Source organism: Pogona vitticeps, chromosome 11 (genome assembly GCF_051106095.1).
Source record: "Pogona vitticeps strain Pit_001003342236 chromosome 11, PviZW2.1, whole genome shotgun sequence".
NCBI classification, from domain to species: domain Eukaryota; kingdom Metazoa; phylum Chordata; class Lepidosauria; order Squamata; family Agamidae; genus Pogona; species Pogona vitticeps.
In genome coordinates this window covers 3,474,507-3,488,879 of record NC_135793.1, presented here as the reverse complement: position 1 = coordinate 3,488,879, position 14,373 = coordinate 3,474,507, and the positions used below count along the sequence as shown (strand labels likewise).

The 14,373-nt window shown below is 44.9% G+C and overlaps 1 protein-coding gene across 1 annotated transcript in view; it reads right to left on the bottom strand.

Annotated features, from left to right (window-relative positions):
- Positions 1-11,419: 11,419 nt before the first annotated feature.
- Positions 11,420-14,373, bottom strand: part of CHRDL1 (chordin like 1) — a 35,613-nt gene continuing 32,659 nt past the window's right edge. The window contains exon 12 of the mRNA XM_072981072.2: positions 11,420-13,830. Coding sequence (XP_072837173.2) covers positions 13,700-13,830 — 131 coding nt within the window. The 3' untranslated portion in view covers positions 11,420-13,699. The remainder of the gene's footprint in view (positions 13,831-14,373) is intronic.

Below are 14,373 nucleotides of genomic sequence, written 5' to 3'. Positions count from 1 at the left end.
GAATAGGAAGGAATAAAGACACAAGCCGACGTATTCTCCAGAGGAAGGAGGCCCCAAATTCAACAAGGGAGAAGGATAAAAATACACTGAGAAGGTGAATAAAAATAATGGATTCGAGGAACCATTCCAGATGCTAGTTACTAGATGGCAGCATTGTACAAACCATGGGTCTGCTTTCACTGAGCAGCGACCCTCCGCAGCTGACGTTAAGGGTCCTAGACAGCATGAATAAGCAAGACCGTCTTTCTCTTCCAGAGCCTCCCATGTTTTATGAATAAAAACAAAGATAGCAAGAGTGTAGCAAAGGGTGGGGTTTTCAGACCAAAGTCCCAGAATCCCTCAGCCAGGATGGCCACTGGCATTCTTTCCTTTCATCTGATTTTCAACCTCTCCCTGGACGTTACTAAATATTTAGTATACAGATCGTAACTGTGATGAATCCATTCCTGGAGACATGAGGAGGTACATCCCGTGGTGATATCATCATGGCTTCACAGGAGAAACCCATGCCTTTCTAATACCGTGTTTCCCCGAAAATAAGACAGGGTCTTATATTAATTTTTGCTCCAAAAAACACATTAGGGCTTATTTTAAGGGGATGTTTTATTTTACAATCATATCTTCTTCTTCTCCACAATGGTGGAGGGCAGGGTTTCACTTAACTAGGGCTTATTTTTGGGGTAGGGCTTATATTACGAGCATCCTTTAAAAATCATATTAGGGCTTACAGTGGACCCTCGACTTACAGACGGCTCAACTTACAGACTTCTCTGGCCGCAAAATTTAGGTTCGACTTGCAGCCGGAGAATCGACCTACAGACTAGAAAAAAACCAAAATGGAACAAAAATGGAACAAAAATGGCCGGTTACAGTATTAATCGGTTTTCAATGGATTGTAGGTCAATGGAGACTCGACCTACAGACTTTTCGACCTGCAGCCACTGTTCCAATATGGATTAATTCTGTAAGTAGAGGGTCCACTGTATTTTCAGTTTAGGTCTTATTTTCTGGGAAACAGGGTATTTTTCTTCTGACCGAGGCCAGCCTCTCCAAACTGGGTGTCTGCCAAATAGCTTGGACTACAAGGTCCATCACTCCCAACCTTGAATCCTGTCGGCAGCCTGGCCAGGGAAGAGGAGCATCCGAATCCAGCACACAATCAGAATACCACCGTGTTGTTCTGGCTCTTGGTCTGGCTTTGTCTTTCGAGCAAACCAAAGAGCCAGAGCTTCTGAGAAGAACCCGGGTCCAGAGTGGAACCCCATCTGAGCTTCTGTGAGGTCATATAAGGCCAGGCAAGAGGTGGGAGGATTGTGGAATCCTGTCATAAGGTCATAATACAGAAGAATACCAACAGCTATCCTCTTTTGAGGTCTCAGAAGACAAGTGGACGTCATTCTTTGTTCATTTCAGAAGCACCATGGTAGAATGAATAAATACATCAGATATTTTTCACCTGATGATATCATCAACACCATGACCTTCTTAGAACTTCAAGAAGCAGCCTTTTGGACCATCAAATTCAGGTTTTATCAAAGGAGGCCCAGTGAGGGATCAAACTCCCAACTTCTGGCTCTGCAGCCAGAGAGCCAAACCATGGGCAACATCAAGAGCATTTGAGACAGTTAGCATCAAGTCTTCCATAACAGCTGTTGAGGGGTAAAGAGTACATTGGCGTAGGTGTGGATTTGCCTGTTCTTCTCCATACTCCCAAAGGACTCTGCCTATGTGAAATCTCCATTTTCTTCAGTTCACTTTGATTCTTCCAACTCAGCTTTGTAGCCTGCGAAGGGACTTCAAAGTAACCCGGTGCTCCCTGTGACCAGGGGCTAGATTTTCCTGAGGCCCCATCCATTTTAAGAAGTGGGCGGTCCTTTCTTTCCACCGGGTGATGGGAAAAAGGGGGAACGCCTTCAAGCAAAGTGGGACCTCTTGCTGAGTGTTCATTTAGAAAGGCAGTTTCCAGCAGCTGCCTCAGTCTACATCAATCAATCAATCAATCAATCAATCAATCAATCAATCAATCAATCAATCAATCAATCAATCAATCAATCAATCAATCAATCAATCACCAACCAACCAACCAACCAACCAACCAACCAACCAACCATCCATCCATCCATCCATCCATCCATCCATCCATCCATCCATCCATCCATCCATCCATCCATCCATCCATCCATCCATCCATCCATCCATCCATCCATCCATCCATCCATCCATCCATCCATCCATCCATCCATCCATCCATCCATCCATCCATCCAGGGTGTTTCACTGGAGATCAACAGAACGATATTCAGTGCAGCCAACATTCTAGCTATTCTTTGGACTGCAACTCCCAGAAATCCTGGCCAGCCCAGCTCATGGTGAAGTCGTCTGGGAGTTGTAGTCCAAGAACATCTGGGTTACCTGAGGTTGGGAAGCACTGAGCTAGCTGCTGCCTTCTGCTGGGGCTGGTGTGTTCAACGGTTGCCTTCCTTCCTTCTTCCACAGATCTCTCAGCGTGGTGTTTTGTCCAATTGTTTTGATAGCTACAGCTTCAGGAACGAAGCAAAACAAAAACACAGACATCTAACCCTCCTCCCTTTCTCCCGCCCTTCGATTTTGCTACTCCTCTGAAAAGAGCGAATGCAGCCAAAGATACACATCACCGAATCAGTCCCGTTATGCTCCATTTTGGGTGTGTGTGTGTGTGTGTGTGTGTAGGAATGCAAATGAATATAAACAAGAGAGAGCCAAATTAAATATGTACTTTTGTTTGGTGTAAGAAGAGCCGACGTTCTGGAATGTACAAGGATGTTTTTTAATCCCCAAAAAGGAACAGGAATTCTCAACACACAGTGCTGCCCTGGCCCATACTTTCTGATGTTCCTGCTAAAAAAGACCTTCCCCTCCAAAGAAAAAATAAAATAAAAAAGCCATCCAATGATTATTATTTTGTATTTGTTTCATTTATTTGTTTTATGCCTTTAAAAGGCCAGTAATATAGAGTGGGAAGGAAGATGGAAAAAAGACTGGGATCTAAGCACTGAGATATAAACACATATCAATTTTCAGGGGACGAGTTCTCTAAACAAAAAGCAGTTAACACTCTCTTCCTTTGAGGAAACCAAGCCCCATTTGGGTGAGTGGAGGAGATACGAAAGGAGCAGACCAGACGAGGGGTGGAACTCCTCCGTTTGGGACCCAGGGATCTGTTGGAGCTTTTACAACCTCGCATGCTGCCAGTACTTTGTCTGGGTCGGGGTGACTGTCAATCTATCCCAGCCCTAACCAATCGTTCCCTCCCGTCTCTGAATTCAAAGAGAGACCCGCCTCTCTTCTGAGTGCAGGGAATGGAAAACCGCTTCTGAGCATTCTCTACCTGGAAAGCCCCAGAAAGGGTCATGATAAGTCTGAATCGACTCAAGAGCACGCAATGCTTACTGTTTTTCTAGACTAAGTACAGCCTTTGGAATCAGGCTTGTAGGTACGGAGGTGAATACGCCACATTTTAAAGCTGGAATTGTGCCGCAGTTGAAGGAGATACTCTGTCCAGCCTCGGAAACATTGCATCCGTCTTCTGCCCCCTCTTGCGATGGCCAACATGGGTTGGGCAGATCTTTTCCACCGCACACTGCACACAACCGTGGCACGCCAGGAATGCAGCTGTTTATCTAAAAAGCATGGCCACTGGCAGGCCTCCTCATTCTTCCAATTTTGTGTTTAGACAAAACAAATCAGATCTTCCCACCCTCCTGGTCTGGAATTTGCTCTGAGAAATGGACAGAAAGGATGCCAGGTATTGTGTGCTTGTGGGCAGAGATGGTGGCAAGTGGAAAGCAGGAGCCCCCGAAAGAAAATACACACTGTACTCTGCGGGTGCCGCCGAGGGAGCTCCGCTTTGAGGCAGACCTTGGAGGAATGGTTTCAGGGAGGAGAGGAAAACGTTCTCATCCTCTGTCACCTTTTTGTCTGCCCTTGTAGACCCCTTCTCTAGGTGTCTAAACGGTCCTATGTTAATGGACCTGAGCCAAGAGAGGGTCTTGTTTGCAGGTATGGTTTGACTGCCTATTTTTGCATCTGCCCTGCCTAGAGATGGGCACGAACTGCCACTTCAGCAGTTCGTCTCGGTTCGTTTCTCGGCCAAAGAGGAGTTTGGTGCTTCTCAGCCACGCCTCTGCTCAGAGGCAGTGCCCTGGCTTCTCTGCCCCACCCCCTCCTGGCGGGGTGGGCGCTCAACAGAGGAGGCAGGGCTGGGAAGTGCCAAACATCTGTTCGGCCAAAAAATGAACCAGCATGAACTGCCGAACCAGCCGTTTGCACCCACCTCTAGCCCTGACTTGATCAGAATGGAACCCTGTATCTCAAACACTGTAGTTTCCTCAATTTTATCTATTCTCATCAATAAATGTTTTTCCCCGTGTAAGAGGGGAAAATATTTTCTGATACCTTTGACAAGAGTTTCTTACGTTGCCATGAATGATTTTTGTGCTAATTGCACAATTGTGCAAGAAAAAAACTACTGCAACACTGCTTTGTATGCAAGATTTTTTACAGATCAGAAGCAGCGGGTGGGTTGCTCATGTCTTTTTGAGCAATCAACTGGACACATTCTGTGCTTGAAACATATGTGCATGCTTGGCTACTCCAAGGGGAAGGACTCTTGTTTTTTGGAGAGACAATTTGCACAAATCACAGGCAAGAAAACTCATAGCGTTCCTTTTCTTCCTCTTTTTCTGGAAACAGGAAATGTTGTAGAGCTTGAGCTTTCTCCTTTCATTGTCCCACGGTGTAAAGACTGACTGAATCAACAAGAACACAGAATGTGAAGCATTCTTCACAACCCTAGTTGTGTGAGACGTGTCACATGGAAACTCAACAAAAGAACACGACACTCTTCTCCGGAGATCAGAATGGTATTGTCTTCTATTGATGGCTCCATTTTTAGTATATCCAAACACCGACGACACCACCAATCTTTCTAGTTTTGAGAAACATCCCCTTCAAAATGACAGCACAGTTTAAGAGCTACATTTTGGCCTTCTCTCTCTGTGTTACTTGGAAAGAAAGGATTCTCCAACATTTTGTAAGGGCAGTGTCTAAAATCCAGTAGCAAGTCATATTTAGGGCTCATTGCATCAGTGAGAATTTGGGGACTCAATTCCTCTGTAAGTTCCATTGACTCAATGGATCTACTCTAGTTGTAACTCTCTACTAGACTTCAGCCACTGTCTGGTTCACTCCTTGTTATACCAGCATTTCTTCAATGGGCTTTCTTTAGGTAGAGAGGATTACAGAGTGAAAAAATGGTGAACATTCTTAGTTTTCTCACATTTTCATACTCCGCCAGCCAACCCATCTCACCCCAGCTCCTCATTAAATGCTATCCGGGTCCAGAGGCCGGGTGTTAATGCTGGTGGTACTTTGAAAGACAGACATAGGTAGACAGACGGGCTATATAATCCTTCCTCAGCAGCTTTTAAAGGGCTATAAAAAGGCAATAAAGAAAAGGGGACTCATTAGCTAGAAGCAGGGGGTTTGATTGCATTGTAGGCCACACTCCATTTATAGCCACCTGGGTAGGAATGTCTGCCTATACGTCCACTTATATGGTAATCTGGGGATCCTCAATTCATATGGCAGGGGAGGCGAGCAGGATATCTATATTTTTAGAGGTGGCATGGGCCATCTGAAGAAATGTATTTAATAATTTTTATTTGGAAAATCCATTACTCCCGTTGCTTTCTTAGCACGCATCTCGACTGCATCACTCATAATGAGTAGTCATGTGCCATCGTCATCGTCATTCAAAAATGCCAGGCACAAGCAATCAAAATTATAAAAACATTGACTGGTATTATATAACAGATACAAATTTGAACCAAAAACCTAAGTAACTGCCAAATATCAGCACAGTAGGTATGCTGTCCTAATACTGCTTTTTTTTTGTAGTTATGATGGTGTGGTTTCTGAGATCTGCAACTGCTTACAGCACTGCGTGAAATTTCTTGGTATTGTTCCCAAAGCCCCAATGACTACAGGGACCACTGAAGTGTGTTTCTTCCAGAGGCGAGAGGTTTCGATGGCCAGGTCTCTGTATTTTGTTAGTTTTTCCAATTCTTTATTTTAAACTCTGGCATCCCCTGGAATTGCAATGCCGATGATATGTTTAAGGTGTCTGTCCGTTTGGATCTGGAAATCCCACAAGATCTTGACTTCCTCATTTTCTGACACATCATCATCATCATCATCATTGGATAGATCTACAGTTTACCCATGTTCACTCTTTTTTAAGACTCAGGGTTCCTTTTCAGCTACCTGCCCACCCAACTCAGTATGTAATAAATCAGCTTTTCCTTCCCCATAAACCACTTCGGGAGCGAGCCTCTGTGGCCAAAATTGTTTCTCTGCTTTGTGTTTGTTTTTAAGTGGCTTGACACATTAGCTCTTTTATGTTGTGAAAGAAGTCTTGGTTTTCTTAATGCAGGCCAGGTCTGGGACATAAACCTCTCGCCTCGAGGCAGGCTTTATATTTCTACCCTTTAAGTGCCAAGGCTCTTGAATTTCCACCTCTCGTGTGGACGTAACACAGACTGCCCCCTTGCTAGGACTGCAGATCCTTCCAGAAGATTAGTGCTTGGTGAGGGGGACAGAAAATTGAGTTGTAGTGTTAGAAGAGGTAGCCGTGTTCAAGATCATCCCTCAGGCACCCCCAGTAACAGAAGCAGGGAGTTAAAAGATTGCTGGAGATTATGCTGAGTAAAGGCTTGTGATTCTGAGAAAACTGGACAAGTAGATTCACTGAATGAGACTTGTGAGGATAACCATCATCATCATCATCATCATCATCATCATCATCATCATCATCTTGGAACTGCAGAGCTGGAAGGGACCCTATGGATCATGGAGGCACCTTGCGGGAATCGAACTCCCAACCTCTCGCTCCACAACCAGAGAGGATGACACCGATGGATTGATTGGGGAGGAGGGTCTACTTGAGTTGGGAATAATTTAGAAGAGTTAACATTCCTGCTGATCTCTGTAGGTTATATAAGTGTTTTAGACCCAAGTGATAAAATGCAGGGTGGGTGTTCCTCCAGACCGGGGAAATAATTAAATGTCTAAAAATGCCAGGTACAGTCCAGAATATGGCCATAGAAACCACGGAAAGCTGTTTCATGCTCATCGGCTGAGAGGCTGGAAAAGTGATTTCTGTGCAAGAGAACTTACACAGTGGTTCAATTTCCAGAACCAGGGAGAGGTTATGGAAACTGTAGTGGGGAAAAAAAACCTTTTTCAAACTATAAGGGTGTGCAGTTGTTCAAAAGAGGAAAGTCTTTTTCCACGTTCTTCACGTCACGTTGACTAGGATTTGCAGTCAAAAGAAGTGACGTTTCCAAGATCTGTCTAGGCTGTCTGACCCAACCTTGATAGCACTGATCAATAGTAGTTCTTTGGGCTTTATAAATGAGTTTTTCCAGGTTTTCTTGAAGGCTTTCATGGCCAGGATCCAATGGTTGTTGTGGGTTTTTCGGGCTGTCTGGCCGTGTTCTGGAGGTTTTTCTTCCTAACGTTTTGCCAGTCTCTGAGGCCGGCATCTTCAAAGGACAGGAGTTTGTCTGTGTTTTGGTGTAGTGTGTGGGATAGTTGAGTATTTGTAGCTGTGGGATCAGCATTTTGTCCTTTTCAGGAAATTGGGTGATTCTGGTAATCAGGGTGTTTTTTGTTATGGGTGTATTGCTGTAATAAGAGGGGGAGATAATCTGTCATTGTGATTGATGGGTGTCATTTGCTAGTCTTTTGTGTGCAGTGAGCACTGGTCCTTGTGGCTTCATAGAGTTCATTAACCTGTATTTTTCAGTGTTGGGAGCCAGGCTTTGTTGAGTTCTAGACTTTCTTCTTTTTTGTTGAAGCTGTGCTGGTGTTTGTGGATTTCCATGGCTTTCCTGTGTAGACTAACATAATGATTGCTGGTGTTGTCTAGTACAGTACTTCTGTATTTTGAAATAGGATTTCACGTCCAGCTTATTTCCGGGCATGTTCAGCTACTGCCAGTTGTTTTAGTCTGCAGTGTCGTTCATGTTCTTTGAATTTGGTGTGGATGATGCATTTTGTCATTCCAATATACCTGGCCACAGCTGCAAGGTATCTTGTATACTCCTGCAGTGGCGAGGGGGTCCCTTTTGTCCTTTGCTGATTGTAATATTTGTTGCATTTTTGTGGCGGGCCTGAATACTGTTTGTAGGTTGTGTTTTTTCAAGTTTCCCCATGTGGTCCATGATCCTTTTGATGTATGGCAGAAACAGTTTATTTGTGGGTGGCTGTTTTTCTTCTTTAGTTCGGTGTTGTTTTCTCAGTTTGATGGCTCTTGTGATTTCATTCTCAGAATAGCCATTTGCCTGTAGGGCCCAATTCAGATGGCTGAGTTTGGTGCTGAGAAATTGAGCTTCACTGTTCCGGTTCACATGGTCTACCAGTGTTTCGATTATGCCTCTTTTTTTTTTCTGTGGGTGGTGGTTGGAGTTTTTGTGTAGGTACCGGTCTGTGTGGGTGTGTTTTCTGTAGACCTTGTGTCCCAGTCGGAGGTCAGGTTGGTGTATGACCATGATATCTAAGAAAGGGAGTTGGCCCTCTATTTCTTTTTCCATAGTGAATTGTATATTAAGATGGCTTAGAAAGGACAAAAAGCTGATCTCACAGCTACAAATACTCAACTATCCCACACACTACATCAGAACACAGACAGAGTTCTAGCTCCTGTCCTCTGAAGATGCCACACAGGGACTGGTGAAACGTTAGGAAGAAAAACCTCCAGAACACAGCCAAACAGCCAGAAACACCTACAACAATCATTATCCAGGTTTATTTAGGCTTCCCAGGGATCAAACTTGTGAACTTCCAGATTGGAAACAGGCTTCTACTTTGTGGTCTACCACCCAGAGCTGTCTCTTGTGAACACTGATTAGGACACTACAAAGAATAGGTGCTGGATCAGATCCCAGAGGATTCTGCTTACGTTCTTGAACATTTTTTTAAAAAATCATCTGGAACAACTTCAAGTTTATTAATTTATAAAAGTGATAGAACAAGTGCATAAATAATGGTTACAAGTATGTGTGTCTTGAGAAGAGCCGTGGAAGGGGCAGGGCAGATGATCCGTCCCAAACCGAGGCTGTGGTGTAAATGTGTTCATCTGAAGCAAACTCGCAATATTGACTCTTCCTTGATTTTGTTTTTTTGCTTTAAATGTTGGTTATTGTACAAATAAATACACAACCTGTATCCCACCTGTCACGTCACACAAATACAAAAGGCAATTCATCTTTCTTTCAGCAATTAAAAATAGTAATAATAAAAGTACAGGCTCTGTACACTTTCTGACAATCCTATCTTGTCTTACTCTTACCTCTCCACCACGGCGGTAAAGACCCCTAGTGTACCACCTCATCTGCTAAAAACTAGACCTAAGTGTTCATTAAGTTACTAATCAAGGGTCAAACTAGACATCAAGAGAAATGAGGATTCCCTGCTATTAGCATGTTCTCCCCTCCAGCAATGGGATGTACTCGCAGACACGAGCCTTAGCAATCAGACTTGCAAAATTAAGCCCGTGGTTACCTTTCAGAGACTAATCACAAACCAAAGCAAACTAAAATGGTGGTAGAGCTTCTTTTTTAAAAAAACACCACTCGACAGAGCACCTCTTTAACTCTCATTTTGTGGGGCAGTAAATCTGCCACTTTTAGTCCAAACTGTGAAGGTTTTGTCCGTGGTCCTGAACCTATTTCGATGGTCGGTTTCTGCATCTTGGCCAGCTCCTATAAAGTTTGGGGCAAAAGCCAAAGCAGATTCATGCTACTCTGTCCTCAAAATCAGAGCCAGCAGCCTCCATGGTGCTAAGCGCATTGTCTAGTTTGACCCAAAGAGAGGTATGCCACTTAAACAACATACTTCCACATTAGAAAATAAAAACCCTGTAAACCATTTCTGCTGCACGGATTTAGCATCTAGTACTGTATTGGACAAAATATTGAAATCTATATCATAATAGGTTAGCAAGCATCTTGGCTACAGCAGCATTATAGTCCTCTTGTTGTATCAAGCTGACTGGGCCTTGGGGCCACCTCCCCTGGCCGTTTCTGTCTGTGGGTTCAGGCATGTTCAACACAGGCACACACACAAATATATCTAGCCCTCCCTGGAGGTGATTAGAAGTTGGATCCTTCTGCGAATTAGACAAGAGCCAAGCCCTCCTTCACCTTAGTCCAGAATTGAATGGTTGTGCTGCATCTTTGGCCAATCTCTGGGGATCATCCTGACCCTAAGACCGACCCCTGTCCCAAGCTTGAGGGCTGCACCAGACCCTCCATATGAAACTGATTTTTAAATCTCTGATTTAAAAAAAAATCTCCTTCCGGTCTATGGATTGCTAGTCCCACCAATGTAGACCCATTTAATCAGTGGCTCTGAACTTTGGGTCCTGGAATAAAACGAAGTCCTCACCGCTTGCTCTGCTGGCCAGGATTCCTGGGAGTTGTAGCCCAGGACCCAAAGTTGGGAACCACTTTATTAAATCAAAAATTAGATAGGGAGTCAATCCTAAATTTTACTGATTCAATGATCCTGATCAAGTTGGGAACAGCTGGGTTTAGTTACTGGTTTTGGGAAACCAACCAACCAACCAACCAACCAGCCAGCCAGCCAGCCAGCCAGCCAGCCAGCCAGCCAGCCAGCCAGCCAGCCAGCCAACCAACCAACCAACCAACCAACCAACCAACCAACCAACCAACCAACCAACCAACCAACCAACCAACCAACCAACCAACCAACCAACCAACCAACCAACCAACCAACCAACCAACCAACCAACCAACCAACCAACCAACCAACCACAAATGCATTTTCCACTAGAGCAGGATGTGGAGAAGATCCATACCTTGTTCTAGAGGAGAGCTGCTGCTCTTGGAGGCTTCCAGGGGCAGCTCACCTCTAATTATGACCCCCGTTTCAGGGAAACAGAGCGGGGATTAAGAGGGATGGCACCAGAAAGACCTCAAGGCCCAGAGGTGGCTCTTGGCAGCATAATTCACACTGTGGCAGCAGAGGCCAAAGTCACTCATACGTGGCAAACAAAATGGGCAAAAAGCCAGCAGGGTTCCAGTCTCGCCTTTTTATAAAAGGCAGCAGACACAACACTCCCGGGAGGCAGGCACCTACCCACGACAGCTTGTGCCTCGTAAAACTTGTAGGGTGGCACAAGACTCTTGGCTGGTTGTCACGGACAAAATGGGGGCAACCGGGAACTGGATCAGGCAGATACATGCAAAGGGTACGGCAGTGAGATGATTAATATGGATAAATGTATGACCAAGCAGGAACAGATATAGTGAAAAAATGGTAGCTGCGAAAGTGGCCCCTAAGTTTCGCAACATGCAATGGGTCTTCAAGGCCAAGATAGACATTACAGGCCGCATCTAAGGGTGTAATTCTGCTGCTTCTGCCAGAATTCATGACCTCTCTCCCAGATTTCAACTCCCACATGCCCTAAAACCTGATCCTGAGGGTTCTACAGAAGGAGGAGAAAAAGATTTTCAATTGATCTGCAGGGGATTGAAAAAGGACACCATTAGATCTTGCTGTGTGAACCATTTTTAGGTTGTTGTTCAAATAGAGCAAATTGCAGGTGTGTGTGGGATCCAGAACAGGTATTGAGGTGGCTGGGGATTTAATCCTGTGCTTCCTGCTGTGGCTCCAATCAGAAGGGCTGGAAAGAGGTGGGAAGGGAGGCACGGATCCAGAACGGGACCATAACTGGGATCAAAACACACTTCGCCCATGGTCCCTGATCCATCATACCTTACTTTGCCTCTCTGAAATGGCCATTCTATTGCTAAGTCTACAAACTGGTACAAAAGCTGGTGTCACTCGCATTCATTCCTGTAGGATCTGTAAGTAATGTACCCATATCTGCGGGATCAGTATCTGTGGCTTCACTTATCCATGGTCTGAAAATATCAAAAATAATAAAAGAAAAAATCCAGAAAAAACTATTTTCACATGTATTACCATAACAGGCCACCAGATGGGGCCACAGATGGTGCTGTGACTACTTCTTAGTGAAAAATACATAGCATGGTCCCTGTTATTCTCTATGGGCCAGTTCTGGTAATGCATGTGAAAATATTGTCCCTCCCCCCCCCTTTTATCATGCTCCATATGGAACCAAACCCCAGTGGATATGGAGGCCCTACTGTATGTTCTTTTTATACTGCTGGATAGCTCTGCGGTTTAAGTCTCTGGCTGTGGGGCTGGAGTTTGGGAGTTCGATTCCCCACTAGGCTTCCTTGATAAGGGCTGGACTTGACGATCCAGAGGGTCCCTCCAAGCCCTGCCATTCTAAGATTATTATTATTTATTATTACATGCACCCACAATGTGACTTCATAAAGGCAACAAAAAAGCAAGCTAAAAGGGGCCATAAGAGTATCTATTTGGCTAACTACATGGCACTGACCACAGCACGCTTCCATCAGAGGATGTGTTAGATGCGTGCGTGCACGCACGCACGCACACACGCACACGCACACACAAAGCCGGAAACATTTCATAAAGAAGGTCTCCCAAAAGGACTAGGGAAACAGAGCCATCTTTGCTAATGCCCCATTCCAAAAACAGAGCTGGAAAAAGTTACTTTTTTTTTTTCCAACGAGGGCTTCCAGAATCAGCAGCCGTTGATCCTGGTAGCTTTAGTCCAGAAAGGAGAGGCAATTTTTCTTAAGTTCTGCATCATGAAAGGGCAAATGACATGCATGTAACTAGCTTTTTTTTTTTTGGCCAGTGTTTCAAAAGTAAATCAGTTTTGGGGAGGAGGCTTAGACAAGAAGGTAGTGTGCTTGACCCTTTTCCACTCTTTTTTGGCTCATCTTCCCTTAAGTACTTTCTCCCATAGGGATTGGAGGTGTATATTTATAGAGCCAAGCTGCTTCCTGCTCTTCTCTCTTTCCCCCACTTCACCAACGCCCTTTGCTCTTAAACCAACAACCCTGAAACCAAGGCAGTGTCAAACATTTTAATGCACCATGTGCCATTGATTCCCAAGACCATGCGTTAGAAGCAGAAAGCCTGAAATCTACTCTTATATTTCAAACTCATCAGCATGACTGTCTTTCTATTTACAGGACGATCAGGAACCCACCTATTCTGACCCGGGTCATTGCGAGGCTTCTCATGGCTAGAGGAGATGCTACCTTCGCAAACCCCTGCACATCATTTCTCTTTGCAAAAACAAACTTTCTCAAAAATCTTTTCGGGCCATGACCTTTTCCATGAAACTAAACGCTCCCTTCCTCTCCTACCGGTATTTCTTTATTTATTATTCACTTTTATTTGTATCTCCTCTTCCTTCCTGGCTAGGGACTCAAGGCAGCAATTGCTCAAGGCCTTCTAAGTGCTGTTCTGTGTTTTTTTTGGGAGAGAGATGGAAAAGGTCTGGCCCCGATCCATGCGCAAAGCAGCACGTTATGCTGGCCATGAGATGAATATTGAACGGCGTTATACGTTTGGTTTTCAGGGCCCTGGCGAAACAAGCAAAAAGAAGCCCGCAGTCCAGCTGCAGATCCGTAGTGTCATCTGGGGTGCATGGATGTGTTTGTGTGGATGTGTGTGGAGGCGTGCAAGCGTGCCTGAGCGCACACCCTTCTCTTTCCAGTGCTGTCTTAGCAGTGATCCCTTTCAGATTTCTCCAGGAACAACACTTTCACCAGATCTTCCAGTTCAGTCCTGCACACCCGGCTTTCACACATGTGGCGGATCTGAGCTTCGCCCTCACTGAAGATTTTCCACTGGCCTAAAACGAACAAACAAGAAAACACAGTTCACTCCGAGCGCTCGGTTCTCAGTTGGTTTCCCAACTGCATTCTGCTTTGGTGACCACCCAAAGGCCTCGGGTTGCTTTGGCGCCGGTGCTCACACTGGCCCCTCGATCCAACATGGTTTGATCCGTGTTGACAGTCCCCCTTTCCTTTGAAACTACCCTCCTGTCAATCCCTGGCTTTCCTTTTATGGTCTTCCATCAAGCCATTGGTACTCTGGGTCCCCAGATGTCCTTGGACTACAACTCCCAGAGGCCTTCACCACCAGCAGTGCTGGCCAGGGTTTCTGAGAGTTGCAGTCAAGGAACATCTGAAGACCTGAGATTGGGAACCACTGCTCTAAAGGATTCTAGTTCAATGTGGTGTTTCAGACTCTCTGTTGTAGTTCAGAGGTGTGCCCTTGATATCTACGGCAGAGAATTCTGAGTATCTCACCAAACTACAGATCTCCAGAAGCTTAGGCTAGAGTCACAAGTGTAATTATATTGGTATTCTACACTCGTACATTCCCCATAAGA